General features: G+C 38.3%; 1 protein-coding gene across 1 annotated transcript; it reads left to right on the top strand.

Annotated features, from left to right (window-relative positions):
• The first annotated feature begins 471 nt into the window (after positions 1-471).
• On the top strand, positions 472-24,840 carry LOC113063677 (unconventional myosin-Vb-like). Its single transcript, XM_026234011.1, is given in 39 exon segments — positions 472-506; positions 1,603-1,759; positions 2,629-2,722; positions 2,725-2,771; positions 2,859-2,940; positions 3,186-3,293; positions 3,400-3,509; positions 3,625-3,890; positions 4,149-4,230; positions 4,891-5,031; positions 5,290-5,412; positions 5,789-5,872; positions 7,750-7,896; positions 8,024-8,121; positions 9,264-9,350; positions 9,569-9,680; positions 10,620-10,831; positions 10,922-11,078; positions 11,171-11,410; positions 11,498-11,734; positions 13,022-13,106; positions 14,597-14,742; positions 14,821-14,940; positions 15,022-15,156; positions 15,716-15,784; positions 17,170-17,409; positions 17,846-17,928; positions 20,051-20,128; positions 20,260-20,458; positions 20,910-21,003; positions 21,087-21,218; positions 21,298-21,449; positions 21,702-21,791; positions 21,967-22,117; positions 22,230-22,524; positions 22,604-22,778; positions 22,860-22,940; positions 23,339-23,485; positions 24,064-24,840. Coding segments are annotated over 39 exon segments (5,103 nt in total). The 3' UTR covers positions 24,076-24,840.

The raw sequence follows: 24,840 nt of genomic DNA, 5'->3' as shown, positions 1-24,840 counted from the left end.
TAATACACATGGTCACACAGTCTCATAGATATATACACGTCTAAAGACCGCCCGGTTGTTGTTTGTCTTGTTTTATTGTTGGGTCCGTCGGTTGTGCTTTGTAATTACTGAATGATTCCCATTATTGTCTCTGTCAGGTTACAACAATGCCGTTTGCTCTTTACTGTTTACTTTCACAGACGTGTGTCTGTCTTGTGTTGTCTCTTTGAGAATGACTCATCATGCGTTCACATCATTCTGCTTCCTGTGACATCATTCCATGATTAGAGTCTCCTAATATTTAATTAACTCATTTATTTTATCTGTGTCATCAAGACTTTGTCTGAATTAATTTATGCAATAGGCTGTAGGTGTAAAGCCATTTAAATCTCTGTCCTTAGGGATTGTTCTGGTGGCCATCAACCCGTACGAGCAGCTTCATATCTATGGAGAAGAAGTCATCACTGCGTACAGCGGCCAGAACATGGGGACATGGACCCGCATATATTTGCTGTAGCAGAGGAAGCGTACAAACAGATGGCAGGTTTGTGATCATTTTTTTAATAGTAATAGTCTTACAATATTAAACATACCCCTCTCTTCAAAACCCACACCCTCACACTGAGCCGTTGGTTGCAATTCTCAGTCTCACCGCTAGATGCCCGCTAAAAATACACAGTGCACCTTTGTCTGACAGCATACGTATACATCAGAGACATCTATTTAACGTCTCCGATGTTTTTTTTAGAGTGTTTGCTCATCTACAATAAGTCAGAATAGGACATTTCCTATTAGATGTTAAATAGACGTTTAGAAGATGTTTGTGATTTAGAATTTATGTAAAACGATGTCTTAAAGACGTCTATCAGATGTTTGTACACGGCAGATGCTTTCCAGATTAAGCGATCTTTAACAGACATCTTGCAGACGTATGTATGCTATCAGAGTTTTGTTTGTTGTGATAAAGAGCTCAGGCTTCAGATTAGTGATTTCCACTGGCTGTAAACAGGAAATGACATCATATTCTTTGAAAGCTGTGAGTGATCTGATCTGATCTGATCAGTTCAGTTTGACTCCGTAATGAGAAGAGTGGGCAGATAGTCCCAGCACACGCAGCATCATTCTTCAAATCTTTGTATTTACATGTGGGGTTTTTTGTCGCTTGAAACATAAGAGCCATTTGCACATCAGGTTTAAGATGGAGACATCATGACTTACACACACACACACCACACACACAAATAATAAACATATACAAATACAAATAACACATGAACACGTCAATTATATAAGAATGTGTCAAAGTGGCACTCATGCTTCATTTAGGTTTCCCCAGGTTTTTCTACTTGCTGTGTCCATTTTAATATAAATACATTTTCTCTAAATTATTCAGAATGATTTGATTATCACATTTTCCTGAGAATTTTGGACCTGCTTGTTGACTGTGTTTTATTAGAGGGTCATATTGTGTCATGCAGTATATATGTAACATGAATATGTTTGATGTGCCTCTCATTTCTGTAAACATTGGATTTACAATGGATTTCCTTTATCATGCATATCATCTCAGATATTCATAGGGCTGCTGTCTTCACACATGTAAACCTGAACTTTCATCTGCAGGGATGAAAAGAACCAGTCGATAATCGTGAGTGGCGAGTCTGGAGCCGGTAAAACGGTTTCCGCAAAGTACGCCATGCGCTTCTTCGCCACAGTGGGAGGTTCAGCAAATGACACCAGCATTGAAGAGAAAGTACTGGCCTCCAGCCCCATCATGGAGGTATGTTATGACATAGACCACTGATCTATATATAAACTGGATCGCTCATCGCGTTCTAAACTGCCAACAGACAGTGAAGCCACCGAAGTGTTTGATCCGCCATTTACTAATCCCTACCAGCAGAGAGCACCATTGAGACACATTCAACTGACTTGTTAGGTGATGTTTTCTCATTAAAATAATACAATTTCCTATTAATTCAATAGAACGTTTACGCACACTAGGGATTACCAATATGGCGGCGCGGCGGCTTCACTTTCATGGCGTCATGAGCAATCCAGTTCTGTATTATAGATCAGTGCATAGGACTCATTACCAAAATGATTTGTATTTAATCTAATAAACGTGTACCACCAAGTGCTTCCATCATGTGTGCAGCAGCTGTAAAGGTGTCCTCACTTCACTCATCACTCCATCTCATAGCAACATTGTCACACTTGGGCTCCGAAATTAAACTCAAGAATCAGCAGGCCTGTTTGAACAGATAAGAGCGAAGCAGAAAGATAATCTGAGTGCCAACAGTCAGTTTAGAGAGATCATTAATGCAGAAATGAGCATCGTGATAGAAGGGCCTCTTAGGATCCGAACCTAGAGAAACCAACCTAATGCTACAGCTGGCTCATAAACACCCCAGCTCCGACAAACGATTAATCCATATCACGATAATAACTCATTCTACATGATGCTGCAAACAGGATTTAAGGGTTAAGCCTTCTCAATCATTTTGCAACCTCTGTTGTGAAGTTCTGTCTCCACGCTTTTTATGTTCTATTATGCATTAATCATAGTAATTTGATGACCTCTTTTTTCATATTAAACCAAGCAAAGAGTGACTCAACTGTAATTAACTTTTTTTTCCATCTGTGCAGGCCATTGGAAATGCAAAAACCACCCGCAATGACAACAGCAGCCGCTTCGGGAAATACATCCAGATCGGCTTCGATAGGAGATATCACATCATTGGTGCAACATGCGAACATATCTGCTTGAGAAGTCCAGAGTGGTATTTCAGGTCCGTCTCACGCAGGAAGGACAGTTTAAGATTGTTTTGCAGCCCCTTGTGCTTTTCCATGTTCTGAACAACACTTTATTTTTACAGGCTGAGGACGAGAGGAACTATCACATCTTCTACCAGCTCTGTGCTTCATCCTCTCTGTCAGAGTTTAAAGATCTTTCCTTGAGTAAGTGGCCAAATGAAGTGTTTTTATTTACCATTGACTGTGGTTGGGCAGTAGTATGATGGTATATACTGTCAGAAATGTAGAGAAAAAAACGTTTTAGGAGAAACAGTGATGCTTTTTTTTCAGGATTCTTTGTACAGACGACAAACTTTCAAATGGCAATGCACTTGATTTTGATCATAATGCAACTACTGACATCTTTAAGTCTTATTCATTCAAATTGTCCAATCACCTTCTTATTTTAGCCAGCGCAGAAGACTTTACCTTCACGTCTCTTGGTGAGAACATTTTTATTGACGGAGTGAATGACGCTGAGGACCTTGTGAAGACAAGACAGGCTCTTTCAATGCTTGGTGAGAACTACGGCAGTAAACATGTCTTTAACCAAGGCTTTGCAACAAGACACACCAAGTAGCAGTATATTTAATATTTATCATGGTGATACTGTGTGTTGTGCAGGTGTGAAAGAGATCCATCAAATGAGCATCTTTAAGATAATTGCCTCCATCTTGCACCTGGGGAATGTGGAGATTGTGTCGGAGAGAGATGGAGAATCCTGCCATATCAATGTAAGTGCACAGCAAATAGTGTGTCTTTCTGTATGTTATTTATTTGAGCACATTAGCTGACTGCTGGCTATCCTTCACTTGTCTAAACCGTTGCAATCTCTTTTTGCACCTGCAGAGGGACGACACTTATTTGCGTCATTTCTGTCGGCTGCTGGGTATAGAGCAGGAGCAGATGGAGCACTGGCTGTGCCGCCGGAAGCTGGTGACCACTTCCGAGACCTACGTGAAGAACATGTCGCATGCCCAGGCGGTCAATGCCCGAGACGCCCTGGCCAAACACATTTACGCCCATCTCTTTGACTGGATCGTAGAACACATCAATAAAGCCTTGCACACCTCCACCAAACAGCACTCCTTCATCGGTGTGCTGGATATCTACGGGTAATGCTTGAGATTATAAGAGGGCATGCAAGTAAAGATTTAGAAACTTTGAAGCCTCATTGAGTTTTTAGAGTCAGCAGTTGCCTGTAAGCATTTCTGTCCATGGGACTAATTACTTCCTCGAAGAGGGGAATTTATTGATCAGCATTACAGTAAAGAAGCAGAGAATTGCCATGCTTAAGGATGCAGAGAGAAGTGTTGAGTTTGTTTTAAGGGAAATCTTAATGATTTTGTTAACATGTGGTGTCCTCCCAACAGATTCGAAACGTTCGAGATAAACAGCTTTGAGCAGTTCTGTATTAACTACGCCAATGAGAAACTACAGCAACAGTTCAACTCGGTCAGTAATGAATTATCAGTACATCCAAATATTTAGTGTCTTTGGGGTTACTCATACAGTATTTTATATATATCACTCATACAGTATTATATATATATATACAGTATTATAATATGTATAATATTTATCTTAAATGTATGAATATATTGGATAGAATTATATTCTATCCAATATAGTTATATTCTAAATTTAAGGTTAAAAAATATATATATATTTTTAAAATATGAAACTATCTTTGTGCAGTGCCCATCTACAATAAAAAAACCTGGACATTTCTTAAAGGATAATTCACAATGAATTACACAGGAATATTGTTTAAATTGATAATCAGTTTTTTGTTTTTCTTTTCAAAGGCTTTCAGTACTACTTTCTATCCTGTTAGTCTTTTATATTATTACTTTAAATAACTAAGGCCAGTTGCGTAATGACATCATCTTCCATGATATTTAGCATTTAGAATTGCATTTACATTTCAGAATTACATTTCTTAAATATATAGCTCATATAGTATATAAATGAATTCATTTTTAAAAAGTTAGAAAATGTTCTGCACGACAGGAATGACCTGCGTGATGGTGTCATGACTCTTGGCTGGATTAAGTTTCAAATGTAATGTATTTGTTGCATTTACCTAATGCATACACATCATATACCCCTCAGCATGTGTTTAAACTGGAGCAAGAAGAGTATATGAAGGAGCAGATCCCCTGGACGCTTATAGATTTCTATGATAACCAGCCGTGCATCGACCTCATTGAAGCCAAGCTTGGTATTCTGGATCTTCTTGATGAAGAGTGTAAGGTGAGTCTCAAGCAGAGAGAAAACAGCTGTTGTATAGTAAGTGCGATAAAGAGAATTGGAGAGGGATGCTGTCTAAACAGGTCTCCGAACAGAGTGTCTCGTTTAGTTTTAAACACCGCTGCCTCTTTGAAGTTTTTGAGTATGAATCAGAGCAGCTTCAAAAGGGTGATCATATGGTATTTCCGCTGCAGGTAACCCAAATTATGTTTTTTAGTTTCCTCCAGTTCAAAGTATTTTTTTCTTTACTGCATCTGACAGGTGCCTAAAGGAACGGATCAAAACTGGGCGCAGAAGCTGTACAGCAAGCATTCAAACAGTGGGCATTTCGAAAAGCCCAGGATGTCCAACAAGTCGTTCATTGTGGTACACTTTGCAGATAAGGTGGGTTCAGTTTATATTAAGTGCACTATAGGGCTCAGGATGCTGCTGGGATATCATGATATCACCAAAGCATCATCCTTAACTTCCTGAAACTCTTTTACAAATAGATAAGGCTTTTTACACTCTAAGCTCTCAACTATTTTTAGCCTTTCGACAGATTTTGTTTGCCCGGACTGAACTTGACATGACGTAAATGCGTTTTGTAACCCAACCGAAACCCAACTTGTGTGAAATTGTGTTACACAACACAATGATTTGGTTAATAATGCATCATGAATGCAACAAAAATATGGGGGACAAAAATGATGTAGCATGTTATTTTCAGTGTGGTACTGATGTGTGAGTAACACTTGTGACATTATGTCCCCCCTGACAGGTTGAATACCAGTCTGATGGTTTCCTGGAGAAGAACAGAGACACTGTTTATGAGGAGCAGATAAACATCCTCAAGGCCAGTCAGGTGAGCACTGGGTATTTTTGGGAAGTGTCAAATGTTATGTTTAAAAAAAAAAGAAAATAATTCCATCCCCGTCCAGCGTGAGCCTCTGTTTATACTTCATGCTTCCTCATGTCTGCTGATGGGAATCACTCTTTAGCTCATGTTTTGCTCTCTGGTCTGTTAAAGCAGTTAAATGTCTGAGGAAAGTTCTCAGACAAACAGAGGCCCGTCCTTGTCCACAACTAGCACTGAATCACATGAACAGCCGGATCCATCTTAACCAAGATTTAATAGTATATCCATTGTCTTTGTCAATACTGGTCTCTCTCGTAGTGTTTTGTCCTGAGGTTTCTTAGCAACAGAATACACTGGAATCTGAGCTGGAAGTTCATTTGCAGACAGCAGCACGTCAGCGTCTACAAGTGAAAGACCTTCTCTGCAGGGCAGTGTTGAAATGCTGTCGAGTTTAAAATGAAACTTTCACTAGGACAGAAGTTTGCTCTTACTTTATGTTTCCCAGCTATGTTCTCCTCAGGATATCAACAGTGCTCATACAAGGGCCTTCATTGTGGTTTAAAATGTCATAGGGTTTCACAGATCAAATGATGAATGCATAGCTCATGCATATTAATTAAGTTGTACACAAATATTTTAACATGATCTTTTACTGTTTAAATATTCTAAGTGATGTCTATTATCGTTATTATTAGATCTAACACTGATTAGCGCTTGAAATTCAAGTATGACTGCTCCTACTACTACTATTACTATTACGACTTAATACTTTCAATGCTTTAATATTTAAAGCATATATGTCCTTATAGGAATGGTTTGGCCAAAAGATGTAGATGAGTTTGTTTCTACATCAAAATAGCTTTGGAGAAATGTAACACTACATCGCTTGCTCACCAATGGATTCTCTGCAGTGAATGGGTGCCGTCAGAATAAGAGTTCAAAAAGCTGATAACAGCATCATGATAATCCACAAGTAATCCACACGACTCCAGTCCATCAGTTGATATCTAGTGAAGTGAAAAGCTGTGTGTTCGTAAGAAACAAATCCATCATTAAGATGTTTTAACTTTAACTAGTTTCCGGGACAAAATAACAGTCCATTGATCAAAATTTAGCTTCCTCCAGTCAAAAAATAAATAAAAAAAAATCCAGCCCCTGTTGTCCTTTCACATCAAAATCTGTCTAGATTTTTGAAGTAATGCTAAATGTCTCAAATCTGATCTGGTTAAAAAACTAACTCTAATTAAATTTTTTATTTTGAATGAAATTAGGGTAAGTAAATGTTGTCATTCTGGGGTGATCTATTCATTTAAAAGTATAAATGATTTTATTTATTTATTTATGAAATGAATTTAATTTTTAGCTTAAACATAGTATTTCACAGTATTTTTATACAACCTTGTACAACTCTGGATACCATTGCTGTCCGCACCTTTAATTTGTATTTAGTCTCTGGTCCAGCGTCTCTGTCTCTTACAGTGACTGCAGTTAAATGATCTGTATTCTGTATACTGTCTTCGAGTCCTGAATCTTGGCAGGATCATGGTATTAAGGATGCATTAAAACACACTGTGTACCTGCCTTGCGGTGGATGCTTAGGGAGTGGATTTCAAAGGGATTCCAAGTGTGCTTTGAAGTGCTGCTGGAGCTGAATACAAATTTTATGCAAATTTTAGTCTAGCTGGAATAATAAAAAAAACATCTGGGGTTCTCATGTCTGTTATGTAAGATGTGATTTATCTGTGATATTACTGGATAGCTTAAAGCATTCGAAATTTCTTCATGTGACACTTATCAAATGTATTCTTGTGTCTTTACCAAAATGTTCTTTGTTTCCTGAAAGTCTGTTGTGTTTTGGTGTGTGTGTCTTTTGTTTTGTACAGTTCCAGCTGGTTGCAGATCTCTTCCAGGATGGTAAAGACTCTGGTCCTCCCTCAGCCACCAGCAAGAGCTCCAAGATCAACGTCCGGGCTGCCAAACCAGCTCCAAAAGGCCACAACCGTGAGCACAGAAAAAGTGTGGGCACCCAGGTGAGGCCTAGTGTCAGAGGCCAGATTTAGGTCCATATTTGTGCTTGACCGTAGATCAACTGACGATCAACTGATTATGAAGATGAGGTGCTTAACATAATGATGAAATAAAAACTTTCTTTCACAGTTCAGGAACTCTCTACATCTTCTGATGGAAACGCTGAATGCTACCACCCCTCATTATGTGCGCTGCATTAAACCCAATGATAATAAGGAATCCTTTGTGTAAGTTTTATTCATCCATTTGTACTTCGTTTATCTTGCCTATAAATAGAGAGGTATAGCTAATTAATTTAAGCTGCCAGAGAACACTAGAGTCAGGCTGGTACAGAGACGTTTGATCGACCTCAACTGCACCCTAACAATCAAAGCTTATCTGAGAATTAGCCTATTCGGTTAGATAAAATATAATTAAACCTGGTTTTCTCACATGAAAATCAGTTGAAGTGGTCCCCATCTTCAAAGTACTTGCCGAGTCAACACTTTTGTTCATTCTTTTCCCATCAAATGTTTGAGGTGAATGAAAACCTGACACAACATTGACTGATCTGTGCCAAATACTATAATATAAAGAAATTCTTAGGTCGCCGGGGTTTATTTGTAGCAATAGCCAAAAAAAAAACATTGTATGGGTCAACGTTATTATTTTTTTATTTTATGCCAAAAATCATTAGGATATTAGGTAAAATTCATGTTCCTTGAATATATTTTTTCAATTTCCTACATTAAATATATTAAAACATAATATTTTATTAGTAATATGCATTGCTAAGAATTCATTTCGACAACTTTAAAAGTGATTTTCTTAGTATTTTGATTTTTTTTGCACCGTCAGATTCCAGATTTTCAAATAGTTGTATCTTGGCCAAATATTATCCTATTCTAACAATTTAAAAAAATAGACACTTAAGACTGGTTTTGTGGCCCAGGGTCACATATGGTACTTGTCAGCTTTGTAATGTGTTACACTATATTCATCCTCAAACAGTCATGTTTAATGTATATTTGCTTATTTTTCTCGTAAACTTCACAATTCTGAGAAAGGGTCTCGTTTTGCTCTGTTTGTATCCTCTGCAAATTCTGAGCAATTCTGCTAAATTGAGAGGGATTTGTCAGTCACATGCTCTTAAGGTTGTGAACACACAGTCACAGAGCTCTGAGTCAGATAGCCTCCAGTCTCCCAATGCCTCTCTCACGGGAGATGTGCTCTATGCTCAAAAGAAGGGTCAGGTAGGTCTAGATAACAACCCCAATCTTTTGTGGTGAGACATGCTCACTTTTGTACCCAGAAAAAAATGTCAATATCAGATGTTATGTTGGTTTTTGTAAAGATTCCTCACTCTTTGACTGACTCTTGCGTTCTGTAGGTTCGATTCTAGAAGAGCTGTTCAGCAACTGCGAGCATGTGGAGTCCTCGAGACTATCCGCATCAGTGCCGCCGGGTATCCCTCCAGGTAACCATCTGCAGCTTCTTTTACAGGGCTTCAAAACAAGGGGGCTCTTGTCTTATGCTTTCAAGCAAGACATTAGTAAAGAGTTTGGGTTCTTCTTCATATATACATGCATAACCTTGTCATTGGAAATTATGTAAACATTGAAATCAAACCACAAGTACAAGATTATGCAACATGTGTTTTTTCATTTCCTCATCACATCTGATGTCATTTCTTAGGTGGACCTATCCAGATTTCTTCAGCAGATATCGAGTGCTCATGACAAAGAAGAACATGACCATTGCAGATAAGAAGCAAGTTTGTAAGAACCTGCTGGAGACCTTAATCAAGGTAAGATTACGTGGCTAGAAATAGCTCATATGTAAGTTTTTATGTGTAGCACTCACTCTCATCCTGGTATTGTGGTAATACCATGTTTGTCTGGACATTTACCACAGTATTTTTGAAGTACCTTGTACATTTATTACCATGGTATTGCAGTGGATTAAAAAAAAACATAAAATCAAACTGTCTTCCTATATTAAAAATGAAAATATTTTGTAAATATTTTTTTTTAATTAATACGTATTATTTAGCAAGTATGACTTCAATTGATCAAAAGTAAATAACATAATATTATATATTTCTGTTTAAAAGAAATGGTGTTCTTTTCAACTTTCTATTCTATTTTATTTCCATCAAAAAATCCGGAAAAAGTATCACGTTTACCACAAATATGTTAAGCAGCACAACTGTTCTTCAACATGGATAAGAAGAAATGTTTCTTGAGCACCGGGTCGGCACATGAGAATGATTTCTGAAGGATCCTTTGACAATGAAGACTAGAGTAATGATGCTGAATAGTTAGCCGACTTTGCCATCATAAAAATAAATTAAAAGATTAAAATACACATATAAATAAAAAATTGTAAAGTTATTTTATGTTGTTATGTATTACTGTTTACTTTATTTCTGACCAAATAAATGCAGCCTTGGTGATCATGTTTTCCAAAAACATAAAAAGTTAAAAACTTGCTGACTCAAGAATTAAGTAGTACATTTATCTCAATAAACCCAGTTTTTTTTTTTTTTTTTTTTTTGTTTGTTTTTTATAGCTTGCCATTTTTTAACTTATTGCTTTTCCAAAATAGCATTTTGGTCTCTTGGGCAGTGCTCAGGGCTTAAACATGCCTTCTTCAACATTATTATTTTTTTTATTATTGTTTATTCAAGGATATTTGTCACGAATAAACCTGTTAAATGTGACTCTTATCTTAACTTCTCCTTCAGGATCCAGATAAGTTCCAGTTTGGAAAGACAAAGATTTTCTTCAGGGCAGGTCAGGTGGCCTATCTGGAGAAGCTCCGAGCTGATAAGTTCCGCTTCGCCTGCATCAAGATCCAGAAGACCGTGCGAGGATGGCTACAGAGAATTCGCTACCGCAAGATCCGCAAGTCTGCTATCCTTCTGCAGAGATATGGCCGGGGTTACTTGGCTCGCAGGTGAATGTTTGATAAGAAGGCTCTTAGATTGAACTTCACTGGCATGTTTGTGGCTCCACTTACAGCCTTTGTTCTCTCGTTCTCTCTCAGATATGCAGAGATGCTTCGTCTGACCCGAGCTACACTTATTTGTCAGAAGCAGTACCGGATGAAACGAGTTCGACAGGAGTATCTGAGGACCCGTCGGGCTGTGATAACCATTCAAGCATTCGCCAGGGGCATGTTCGTACGCAGGTTATATCAGGAGGTATCTTTCTGTCGCTTTATCTTTTTGTTTCACTCTCGTCAAGCCATGTTTCTTTAAAGCACAGTATTAAGCAGCATTTTCTGTCTTTTCAGTTCTTGCTCCATCACAAAGCCATGATCATACAGAAAACGGTCCGTGGTTGGCTCGTGAGAAAGAAATATCTCCATGCCCGAAATGCTGCCATTGTCATCCAGTGTTTCTACCGCCGCGTCCGTGCCAAGCGCCAGCTCAAACAGCTCAAGATAGAGGCCCGTTCGGCCGAACACTTTAAAAACCTCAATGTCGGAATGGAGAACAAGATCGTGCAGCTCCAGAAGAAGATGGATAACAAGGTACCGGAAGATAATATAATGCATAAATGATTGAAGAATCACCAAAAACAACGGACGGTGTTGAGTAGTTATCTCTTTTCTTTACAGTCAAAAGAGTATAAAACTCAGAACGAGCAGCTGATCGTTACTAACACTGCTCTGGGATCAGAGGTCACCAAGCTCCAGAAAGAACTGGAGACTCTTCGCACTCGGCAGACTGCTGGCACTCAGGTGACATCACTGCAGGAAGAGCTTGAGAAGTTGAGGGTGGAGCTTCAGGAAGCCCACGCCCAGAAGAAGCAGATAGAGGAGGAGTTTAGCAACGAGAAACAAGGACTCGAACAGGTGAGAAAGGATGCTCAGATGGAACTAGTTCATGTTGTTTGTCTCAAGATTTGTTTTCGTATTTCTGCATCACTGAAGTTGTCTGAGGTTAAATAGTTGAATGTTACAAAAACAGATCAATGCATTTAGCTTTTCACTTTCTGCAGAAACAATTACACTTTAGCTCTCATAACAGGGCGGCTGTTATGTAACTTATGTCTGTCATGCACAAGCAAAGTAAAAAATGCATGGAAATTGTTTAAGAGGATTGACCAGCTCACAAAAGGTCTTTTGAATTGGAATAATCAGCTAGTTTGTCTTTAATGTGATCCTCTCCCTCATGTTTTGATTGTAGGAGTTAAAAATAATAAATATAAATTATAGTAATGACTTAAAATATATACGCTGCACTCAAGTAGTTTGTTTAATCTGTTATTTTCTTTTTTTTTGTAATAGAAACATAATAAATATGTTTCTATATACATACACTACCATTTAAAGTTTGCGATCGTAAGTTTTTTATGTTTTTGAAAGTCTCTTGTGTTTATACTACAGTTAAAAGAGTAACATTGTGTACTATTATTACAATAAAAAAAATAATGTTTTCTATTTGAATAAGTTTTAGAATGTTATTTATTTCTTTGTTGGCAAAGCCAAATTTTTGGTAGCCATTAATCCAGTCCTCAGTGTCACATGATCTTTCAGAAATCATTCTATAATGCTGATTTGATACTCAAGAAACATCTTATTATTATCAGTGTTGAAAAGAGTTGTGCTGCTTAATATTTAAAAAGCCTTTATACATATAAATGCAATTTAATGCATTCTTTAGTATTAGTATTAATTTATTTGAAAATAATCTAATTGATCCCAAACTTTTGAGCGGAAAGGTATATAATCACAAAAAGGGACTAGGGATGTCCCAACCCGATCTCAAGGATTGTGATCGGGAGCCAAAAAAGCAACTTTTTTAACTGAATGGTATCTGCTCTCCTCAGCCCGATCTTTATTTTACGCCAGATGTCATGTTGTGCCCAATTTCGACCTCCTGCCAAATTATTACCCACACCTTTGTTCAAATCACTACCTGATTGGCTAATTCTAACCCCTCCCCGACACTTGCTCTTAAACCTACCAATACTGGAGCGGTTCTGGAGGGGTTCTTACAATATTCTGCTTATTGTACATATTAAAATAAAGAAGTTTCTATCAGTAGTCCCATTTTCATAAATATGACATGCACGCAGTGTGGGCATATAAACATTTAAAGAGACGAACGTGTGGCGTGACTTTCCCTTCTTTTTGTAGAGGGTGGAGGAGCTGGAGAAAGAGAACACGCTCTTGAAGAAGGAGAAAGAAGAGATGAACCGCAGACTCCAGAACCCCTCTCAGGGTGAGTTTCATGCTTCAGAGTCACATGCACACTCGGAGCATTTGGAGGAAGGAGTATGGGGAGCGAAAGGATGTGTGGCTTGCCTGGAGGGCTGGGCTGGTTTTGTTTGACGCACAAGAGGGTCTGTGTGCAGAAGTGGGATGAGGGAGACAGAAACTGCATTGGATTTCAGTGGAGGAACGTGAAACTGCTTCTTTACCTGCACAACTAAAAGCTGACCATTGTATCAAGCTGGTCACGTGCGAGAATGCTATTTGAAACCCGAGGTTTGGTCTCAATCTGCTTTCTATTCGTTAAATGTCGCCTTAACGAGTATGTTCTGTGTTTATTTTCCTCTGTGCTGTTCTTCTGTCGAGGCTGTTTAAGTTGTTCAAAATGCTAATCAAAGGACTGTTATGAATGTAGGGATCGTTTTGATAACTTTCGTCAATTTTTGTTAACGGTGTCTTTGGTAGGAAACCAAATCTGTTTTTTTTATCTGGTATTTATTTCGGACAGTCTAAACAGTCTATTATTTTACTAAGGGTAAAGGTGACCCTTTCCATTTGCCGACCACAAAAAAAACTTTTGTCCATACAGTGTAAGTCTATGGAGTCCAGTCACTGTTGTTTGGGACCCCATTGATTTTGTATTGTATTGACAAAAACAGTTCTTCAGAATACCGTCTTTCGTGTTTTACAAAATAAAATAAGTCACACAGGTTTGAAATGACATGAGGGTGAGTAAATGGTGACTGAATTTCGGGTGAACTATCCCTTTAAACAAAAGTCTTGTGCAATTCATGTGAATAGGACAGTTAATGCTAGAGGCACAACCAAGCTTTCATGTGGTATTGATAAATCAGATCAATCTCACGATAACCAACATGAAATACCCCTTTGTTTTGTAATTTCTGTAACAGTTAAATAAAACAACAATATATTGGAGGATAATTTACAAAAAAATTAAATACAGAATACGCCTTGCGATGGTGGACCATATTTTTCTAGTATGTCTGTAACGGAGCTTCACTCATTCTTAAAGTCAATGTTTCAAAATAAAAGGGTCAAAGGAAACTTGTCAAAGGTTTATAATAGTGATGAACGGTGGTGTTTCGATTATAATATGCATTGTGAATGCAGAGTGCAAGAGAAGGTGCTTAGTTTATTTCTATTAAGATTACAGAATCAAGAACATATTGTAACCTACACATAGTTGCTCAAATGTCTTCCAAAAGAAAAGTAAAGATCTTTTATTGATCAATAAAATATCATTCAAGCCGAAGTTCAATAAAAGTAGAGGTGCTCCGATCACGATCGGCCGATCGTTATGCGCATCTCGTCAGTAATGCGCATTAATGATCGGCCGATCGTGATCGGAGCACCCCTAAATAAAAGATTGTTAAAGTGTTATCATTATCTTGTGAAAGTTGATGCAAGTGAATGGGAGCAGCGTGTCATCTGGCTCACTGCTATGTTCCTGTGTGTGAATGCCTTTGTTTTGTCTCTCAGGTCAGGGCGGCGATGTGCCTCAGAAAGAGATCCGTCTGCAGGTTGAACTGGATGAGGAGAGGCAACGATATCAGAACCTGGTGAAAGAATATTCCAGACTGGAGCAGAGATACGAAAATCTGCAGGAAGACTTGTCTTCCATGAAGGTAATGCTTTGACAATAAGTCTGAAATTCTGGATTTATTTTTGGGTTTTTAACGTCTTTATGGTTTTCCACGTTCCAGTTCCATCCTGGCCACCGAAGGCACCCCTCTAACCAGAGCAGTATGGGCTCGGACTCCAACTACACCTCCATCAGTATGTCAGAGGTGGGAGACACTGATGACACCATCCAGCTGGTGGAGGTAAAGTTGTTTTATTGAATCTGCCAACAAACACCAGCAGTCACTTCAGAAAGAGCATTAATGTGGTATGTCTCCCTGCAGGAGATGGGCATCGAGAAGGCTGCCATGGACCTCAGCGTTTTCATGAAGTTACAGAAGCGTGTACGAGAGCTGGAGCAGGAAAGAAAGAGGCTGCAGACCAATCTAGAGAAAGTAGAGGAACTGAGCAAACGCAAGGCATGGTTATTTCTTATGTCTTCTCTGCTTTTTATACAGCACATTGCTCACAGTTGCCACAAAATAAAAGAAAACAAAAAATAGAAATTACATTTTTAACACTTTTTAAAAAGAAATAAAATGAAATACAAAATAATTACTCGTTATTACCAATATATTTTTAAGACGTTTAAAAATTCACAGTCTCAAGCTGTGACTTAAGCTAAAGTCTGCTGGCCTTGACTTATGTCAACGCAGGAAAGAAAACTAACTGTCTAATCATTTGACGGAGTGGATGTGTATGGGTTGTTAATAAAAAAAATCAGCTTTTTTGCTAATTGTTATGTGTTGATGATTTTCTTTTTTTGCTCTCATGACGTTTGTAGAAACACAAGTTAATCTAATTGACTGCTAAAGATTTCCCACTTTTTGGCCTAAGGTTACAAAATAGCTGGCCGGTCATAAACACCAGTTATCTTTTCTGATGGTCCCTCATCTGGACTTGCAACAGCATGGTCCTCTGCGTTATCAGTCAGCTTATGTTTACTTTTTTTTTTTTTCATTCATTTTTATCTTATAGGGAAATGAGCCCAAGAGCTCCACGTCAGAGGAGGATATAAATGCAGACCAGGCCTACAACAGTCTGAAGGTAAGAGTCAGTCCAGCTCAGTGTGTTGGTCATGCCGCTCTGCTTCCAGTCAAATGTCTGTCTTGGTGCTCATTGCCCTGCCTGTTAAACTCTGGATGAGTGGTACGATGGGGAAATTTAAAGACCGGGGCATTTTTAGAAAGTTGAACTATGGCAGGAATGCTTCATTTTGTTAAGTAAACACTTTAACTTTCAAACAAATCTTGAAAAGTTTTTAATATTGAGAAGTCAATCAACACACAAAGAAACAGAGGCAGGAAATAAGTGTTCGGCTTCTCAACATTATCTTGTGATCTTAAACACTTTGAAGTTCTTATGTCTGAATTTCCTCAATCTCTAATTTGCTTGGAAAATGATATAGCATAAAAACTTGAGATCAAATAGTGCTAACAAACATTATCAAATAAAAAGAAGTGTTAAAAAATAATTTTAATTCTAAGAAATGCATAAATGCAAATATATTTTCTCATTCTTTCAAATTCAGTTACATTTATTACTATACATTTTTATTTGCATTTAATTTTTTGATTATATATATATATATATATATATATATATATATATATATATATATATATATATATATATATATATATATATATATATATATATATATTTGATATATACATATAATATAAAATAACAAAATATTATATATAATGTAATATCATGTATACAGTTATAATATCCAATCAAAATAAATAAATATATATATATATATTGGTCTAGTCTTGAAGACGCACACAAGCAGATGGCTAATAAGAAACCAGATTTAATCCTTTGTGTCCTAAATTTTTTTTTTTGTTTAGTCAGATCTAATTTTTCTGTCATGTGATTGTGATCTTCCTCAGACACCTCACAAGCATTTAACACTTTATTATCAGCGATCAGTCATTTATCTGGGCACGAGGGCAGGCTCCGTTTAACAGCTTCGATCAGAGAACAAAGTACAAGAATAAAGACACCAGAGCCAAAAGTTGATCTGCTGGCTGTGCATCTAAGTGTGGAGCTCAAGGCAGTAGAATTACATCACTGATTTGTTTGTTTTCTTAAAGCGCACCCAACATTGCACATTGAGCTTATATAATAATTGCTGATGGTTCTTGTTCTGTAGTGCTCAAACTCTCTGTGTCTGATCAGAGCTTTAGTTACGGTTGTTAGATTTCCTCGGATACAGTTACTGCAGTTAGTATTGCTTGTTTTTTGTTAGTCCCTCTCTTTCGGTTTCAAAGTTTCTTTCTCTCACACAAACACACGTTTCTTTCAGGCTTATTTTCAACTTTTTGCCTCCGTTCACTGTTGATGGCTTTTATTAAAAATAAATCCTTTAAACACAGACTATTGACCCTCTTTCAGAGTGTTCATAAAACTTCTTCTGTTTACAGCGGCAAGAGCTCGAGACTGAGAATAAGAAGTTGAAGAATGACCTGAATGAGTTGAGGAAAGCGGTGGCCGACCGGGCCTCTGAGAACAACTCGTCCAATGAACTACAAGAGGGCTACAACCTGCTGCTGAATCAGCTCAAAGCGGCCAATGAGGAGCTGGATGTGCGCAAGGAGGAGGTCCTCATTCTCAAGACCCAAATCGTGAACACCACGAGGCAGTCGGAGAACTTAAACCACATTGTGAGTCTGAAAACATCACCACCCCCAAGTTGACATTTTATAAAATTCGATCTTTGTGAGCTGCTGTTCCAGTTTTTTGCAGCTGTTGTCTTACCAAATTAAGCTATTGTAGTATGTCATCAGACTTTCTAAGCCATTAGTATCCCATCAGGCTTCAGTGGAGGTGCCTTGAATGGAAAGCTTCTTTATCTTTTATAAAAGCAATCAGAGATGGAGACATTGCACTGGATAAAATGGGATATAATGGGCTTTTATAGAGCGCAGAGTAATTTACGTTCAGGGATAGTTCAGTGTAATAACGATGGTGTGTCTGAGCTTTACAAAACTTGCACTGCTAGTGAAAATGGCTTTGCCTGCCTGTCTGAATCTGCTGAGGATGGCAAATCATTGTCAGCATTTTGCGAGAAAAGAACGTTTTCTTGTTTTATTCAAACAGGATTCCAGTGATGTATCAGAATGGACCAACAACAAGAAGCCTGTGGACGAAGTAGACAATGTTGCTGCAAACGATTTAAAAAAGTAAGTCCATACAACATACATAATGCAAGGCTTTCATCAGCTCTCCTACACGTGCTTATTTGTCTTTTTTAATAAAGATTGAATCCAGTGGTATTGACTGTTCATTTGAGTTCAAAGCCGTTCTGATTCAGCTCTTCATGCTCTGTCTACTTTCATTTACAGCAGTATATCTCTGTTTTCTGACCCACATTCCTGGAGATCTAATTACTTCTCATGAATTAGCATAGTACTGCCTCCAACAAGCACAAATTTTAAAAGTCATCTGCAGTAATTTTATCAAATTTATAGGCCACTGGTGGGTCACAGATAATTATCTGGCCATGCATATTTTTATGCCAAGAAACTTTATTTTGAATTCATACTAGTTCAAACTTTGTATTCAAAAATTTTTATTTTTTTTTTTCTACTCTGATGCACTACAGTGTCAGGTCTAATGATATAAAACAAAGGTGAGCTTTAAAGATAACCAAGAAAAAAATTTCAGACCCTGATTTTTTTATTTCTTGGTAGAAATTGAGTTATAAATTGGAAAAAATAGACACAATTTTTTTTTTTTTTCAACTTAGGAACCACACACAGGATTGTGGTATATTATAGGCAGCAAATGATACTTCTTAAACCATCAAGATGAAGGGTTTTGCAGATTTTAGGTGCAGCCATGGAGTTTTAGGGAATTAAAACATTGCTACTTCTTAAAGGTAGATTTTAACAAAAAAAGTAAACAGTGATTTAAATTAGAGCCCGACCAATACATAGTTTTGCCAGTTTTTTTTGGCAGATATGAGACTGTCATGATATATCAGTATCCGTAAGTTACGGGTGGTTTAATTTGCAGTCCGGCGCCGATTGATCTAGCGATCCCGGTGAGCAACAGACGTGGAAGGTGGCATTAGAGACAGCTCCTTGGGCTAAAGGTGTCCCCCGAATTTGATGGAGATCTGCCGCCACGTTCACAAGATAGTGAAACCGGCCAACACTTTAATTTCAGTAAGGAGGTCTCTTGTTCAGTCAGCAGCGTTCAAGCATTGTCTTATTCAACCGTAAGTGCCTTGCATAGTGGACTTCACGTGAAATTCCGCCATGAATTACACGTTACATTCAAAGGGCATTAAAGTGCACAAGACGTGAATTTAAATTATTTATTTGCATAGGTAGGCTATATTATGTCACTCTTCACACGTGTCTAGTAATTTCGCCTGTATGTGAAGACAGTAGCACAAATCTGTGAATGTTCCGAAGTAAAAAATGTGTTTATGTATATACTGTATTCTATATATAGAACCAGTCAAATGTTTGGAGACACGAATGGGAAAGTGTCCACATTTTTGACTGGTACTGTATAATATTATACACAAAGAATATCGGGCAATATATCGGTATTGGGCTTGGGTTTTTTTTTTTGTTTTTTTTTTACACTCTAATATCGGTATCTGTATCGGCCCCAAAAAAATCCATATCAGTCAGGATCTCATTTAAATCACATCACAGCCATTTGGGGGCACTAAGATAGTTTTTTTTTTTTAGATTAATACTTTTATTCAGCAGGTATTCATTAAACTGATCAAACGTGACTGTAAAGACTAAAAATAACTGTATATTTTAAACGGTTTCCAGACTATCCATCAAGGCTGTTCTGAATTCATGACACTGTCTCTGTCACATTTTTAAAGTGGTCTTTTGAAACCGAGAGTGACCGATGTTAGATGAGGTACTCATTACCTGTGAAAGAATACATTATCGTACTCCGTGATCTCAGGACTGGGCACTTTAAACGCCAGCTGATTTTTTCATGCATACATTTTTCCTCCTTTCTCTATTTCTCATTTCCTTTGGGTGCCACATCTCCTTACAGAGACATTACTTGGGCAGACAGCTCACCTAAAAAATATGAAACATTATGTCCCCAAGAAATGGCCAAAGTCACAGCAGCTATATGACCTCTTTGCTTGAAGATAACATGGATGAAGTGGAGATGGGTAATTCAGATGTGCCCTCAGACTAATCTATGCCTTGCTTTGCTACACTAACTGGCCTTGCCATCTTGTCATTCTTCTCTTTTGCTTTCTCTCCTCTGCTGCTGCTGCTTCTCTGTTTCTTTGGCTCTCTGTTACTCGGACGCCAGTAAAGCACAAGACTGGGGTTATTTGAATGAAGATGGAGAACTTGGCCTTGCCTTCCAGGGTCTAAAGCAAGTTGCCAGGTTGTGCTTTAAATTTCTTGGATTTCCCTCTAGGTTTAACTCTGGGTTTGAAGTGTTTTGAGGGCTAACCGAAATATGTAGACAGCTTACACTCCCTTATACCATAGTGTGGCATGTTTGGATGTATTCAGGCTGCTGGAGTCCCAGCTGCAGACGAAGTCTCGACAGCACAAGGATGAGTTAGAGGCTCTCCACACGCAAATCGAACTGCTGAAGGACAGTCTGGAAAAGAAGCAGGAGATGCTGGACCACTTTTCTACGCTTTCTCCTGAAGCTCTGGTGGAGTTCAGCGTGCAGCAGGAGATCACGCGCCTCACCAATGAAAACCTAGTGAGACCTTATCTTAAATAGAAGTGCTATTGTCTTAATCTTTATTATTTATTATTAGTATTTTATTTATTTATTGTTTAAAAATGTCTAGATATCCTTTAAAATTTTTCGATAGGATGTTCAGAGAATTTAGTTAGAATTAAGCATTTTTATTTTACCTTATTGGCTAAATGTTTTTATTGCTTTAAGCATAAATCTCTGCATTATGTTGCTATATATTTATGATAAAACAAACTGTTTGCCATTTGGATAAGAAAAATAGAACTAGCAGTCTAAATAAAATCAGTTTTGCTAAAGCATATCTTGTTTTAAGAATATTTCCATATTTTGACAATTATTTTTCAATGAGCCATCAAACTATTAGCCATTGGTTCAAAAAGAGCTGTAAAGTATCATTATACCCAACGCACTATAATACTCACTTAAGATGATGATGATGATTGTTCTCTAGGATCTAAAGGAACTTGTAGAGAAGTTGGAGAAGAACGAGAAGAAGCTGAAGAAGCAGTTGAGGATCTATATGAAAAAAGTGCAAGAGCTGGAAGGTTGTACATCTGCCTTTCATCTGTGTATTTAATGGTTTCTCTTAGTACCGCTGTTTGCTGATGTGCTGTTGTTCTTCATACAGTGTCTCAGGCCACTAGGAGCAGACCAGAGCTGACTCGTCAGGTCACCGTACAGAGGAAAGAGAAGGACTTTGAAGGCATGCTGGAGTACTACAAAGAAGATGAGGCGTTGTTGGTCAAGTCATTAGTTACAGGTATGTGTGGTTCCATACAGGCGTGTTTTAATGTGGAGGTGTCCTGTAGCTGGGATAAACACACAGGTCTTGTCTTTAGACATGAAGCCCAATGTGGTGTCCGCCACCGTCCCCTGCCTCCCTGCATACATCCTCTTCATGTGTATCCGTCATGCCGACTACATCAACGACGACCAAAAAGTTCATTCACTCCTTACCGCAACCATCAATGCCATCAAAAAGGTCCTGAAGGTATGTATACTGAATGTAATCACATCAACACAATCCCAGAATTCAAAGCAGCTGCACTACTATACAGACAAAAGAGAAATAAAAACTTTTTTCAGTAAGGATGCATTAAATCGATCAGAAGTTTTAATAAAGGCATTTAGAATGTTACAATCGAATGTGAAACTGAAGACTGGACTAATGGCTGCTGAAGATTCAGCTTTGCCATTACAGGAAAAAAAACTATGTTTCATAATTTTTTTTTCTTCTCTCCAGAAAAACAACGATGATTTTGAGATGACCTCCTTCTGGCTGGCAAATACCAGTCGACTTCTGCATTGTCTGAAGCAGTACAGCGGGGACGAGGTCAGATTTTACTGTGATGATTTCAGCTGCAAATATAAGAGCCAGTTCCATTTACCGTATTTGAACATATTTAACCAGCCATTAAGTAGAGATGATGTGTGAAAAGTGTGGTTTTAAGCCTCAGGCGCCCCCGTCTAGATCACTAGTATGATTTGGCTGTTGCTTCCTGTCATAGGCGTTTATGACGCAGAACACTGCCAAGCAGAACGAGCACTGCCTGAAGAACTTTGACCTGGCCGAATATCGGCAGGTTCTGAGCGACCTCTCCATCCACATCTATCAGCAGCTCGTCAGAATAGCAGAAGGCATCATGCAACCCATGATTGGTGGGTACAGAGAGACACCGGACCAATCCAAACACCAATAATGCAATTGTTTGCACATTCTGAGACGCAAACTTCATAATGCATACATGTTTTTTATGTTTGACTTTGGCAGTTTCTGCTATGCTTGAGAGCGAGAGCATCCCGAGCCTGGCCGGAGTGAAGCCCATGGGCTACAGGAACCGCTCCTCTAGTTTGGACTGTGAGAGTGGAGGTCCAGCGGGATACACGCTACAGGCCCTGGTCAGGCAGCTGGGACAGTTTACCAACATCATGGCGGACCACGGCTTGGACCCTGAGATCAGCCAGCAGGTGGTCCGCCAGCTCTTCTACTCCATCAACGCAGTGACCCTCAACAACCTGCTGCTGCGCAAAGATGTCTGTTCCTGGAGTACCGGCATGCAGCTCAGGTACACATCTGATGCTCTCAGGCAAATCTGTGGCCGGGTTATATCTTCAGAAATGTCTGATGAATTGGTGTCGTTTCAGGTACAACATCAGTCAGTTGGAGGAATGGCTGAGAGGAAATAATCTGCACCAGAGTGGAGCCGTAGCCACCATGGAACCTGTCATCCAGGCCGCGCAGCTGCTGCAGGTGAAGAAGAAGACCTCCCAAGATGCTGAGGCCATTTGCTCGCTCTGTACCGCGCTCAGCTTGCAGCAGGTAGACATTTGACATTAATTCTTTCATTATTCATTGTTTTTGTTTTCATTGACTTCATCATGCTATTTTACTTCACTTCAGATTGTGAAGATCCTCAACTTGTACACACCACTCAATGAGTTTGAGGAACGAGTGACTGTGTCTTTCATCAGAGACATACAGGTAAAATACATACACACCGTCTGAGTAGTCCGTTCCAAAATCAGTAAAACCACACTCGTGCCTAAAAAGTTTAATATGAACTAATTCAATATGTAATTAATATTAAGGAATATTAATTTACTATTTACTTTTGATTTATTATAATTTATTATTTGCTTTAAAAATAGTACAGCATTCTTTTAAAACCGAAATATGTTGCGACAATGTCTTTACTGTCATTTTTGATTAATGCATTCTTGCTGAATAAAAATACTAATTATTATTAATGATAATATATTATTATTTTATTGTGTTTTTATAAAGTTAGTAATGTCTTGTTACTGAAAAATCCATATTTTCTGCCGTGTTTGGTGGCTCCTCTGTGAGCATGTTCAATAAATACTCATTTCCTTTCACAGAATCGCCTCCAGGACCGTGCAGAAAACAACCAACTGCTGGTCGACACGAAGTACACCTTCCCTGTGGTCTTCACTTACACTCCATCAGTGCTCAGTCTGGAAACCGTACACATCCCTGCCTCCCTCAGCCTGGACTTCCTCACACGGGTCTGACATCTCAGTCTCTCTGTCTCACTCTGAGCTCTCAGAGCAGCGAGCCCGTCGCAGACCTGCTAACCCACACACTAACACCACCAAACCTACGGGATTTACAGTATCCACAAGACAGACAATCTCCCTGACCGACTAACTGAGGTGTCGAGACACGCTTTTAATAAGGGGATACTAAATCTAAATGATGCTGGTGTAAATACGCTGTCTGCCTTTTGACTTTCCTTCTATTACATTCAACCAGTTCTCTCTAGGATCCCGTTTAATCAAGCAAGGCTATTGTTATAGAAAGTTAAAACACTATATTTGGATTGGGATGTGTTTGTCTGTGGCTAATTCTCATGATTAAATAAGTTTAATCTAAATTAAAGTAAAAGGGTTTTGGGCTACTGACATGAAACACTAATGTGAGATTTATGTGTTCATGCATCTGTATTAGTATGCACTGATTTCTTTGTGTTTGTAATGGAAAAGTGTCTTTTATTTCCCTTGCTTGTGCTGGAGCACAGTTTCATCTCAGAAACATGGGCTTCCACTGAAGCAACACCACCATCTCTTTTTTTTTTTCTTTCTAGGAGAACTGTTGAAATTGGCTGCCAAAATTAATTCTCACGACCTCTAGCAAAAATAAGCAGGAGATCTCTGCATTGCAGTGGCTTTTGCCAGTGACCTGTCTGGATTGGTCTTTTTAAGCTTTTTTTTCTCCCCACGTGTTGAAGAAACAGATGCAGAGACTTGGGTCCCTGAATGACAGGGCCAGCAAATGTGTCCGATCGTGAAAGTGACCATGACCAGTTGAAGGATGTGGAGTGGAGAGGACGAATATGATCAGAGGAGTTTGATCTGGATATTTAATATTCTGTCAAAATAAGTAATCCTGCAATTGTTGGTGGAATCTAGAATGTGCTGGAAGGCATGTGCAAGTACTGTAAAATGAAGAAATGTATCTTAACAGACGTCATATAGACTTAAGACGAGTTTTATGGTGTACAGAAAAGACATTCTGAAAACTATCAGGTTACTATTTAATGAAAGCAATTATCACAATTTACTTTATACTTTTTGCACAGCTCTGTTAAAGATAAAGTGCAATCAAATAACAATAACTACGCACTGTTTACTTAATTTTATTCAATCTCCACAATTTTCCCCTCATTTTGTATGTTGCCGACAGAATGGGCTGCTCTGCAAGAATAGTGCATCATGTCAATTCAGGATACTGTATTTTGTTTCAAAGAGGTAATTCATTTAGTTTTAGGTTTCAAAATGTATACTAAGCTGTCAAATTCTCATGTATTGCACTTTCTGGATTGAAATAGTTCTTTCAGTGCCAATAAAGTAAAAACTGTCAA

Source organism: Carassius auratus, chromosome 46 (genome assembly GCF_003368295.1).
Source record: "Carassius auratus strain Wakin chromosome 46, ASM336829v1, whole genome shotgun sequence".
Lineage (NCBI taxonomy): Eukaryota > Metazoa > Chordata > Actinopteri > Cypriniformes > Cyprinidae > Carassius > Carassius auratus.
The sequence above is the reverse complement of the archived record's forward strand: the minus strand, read 5'-3'. Positions and strand labels throughout refer to the sequence as shown.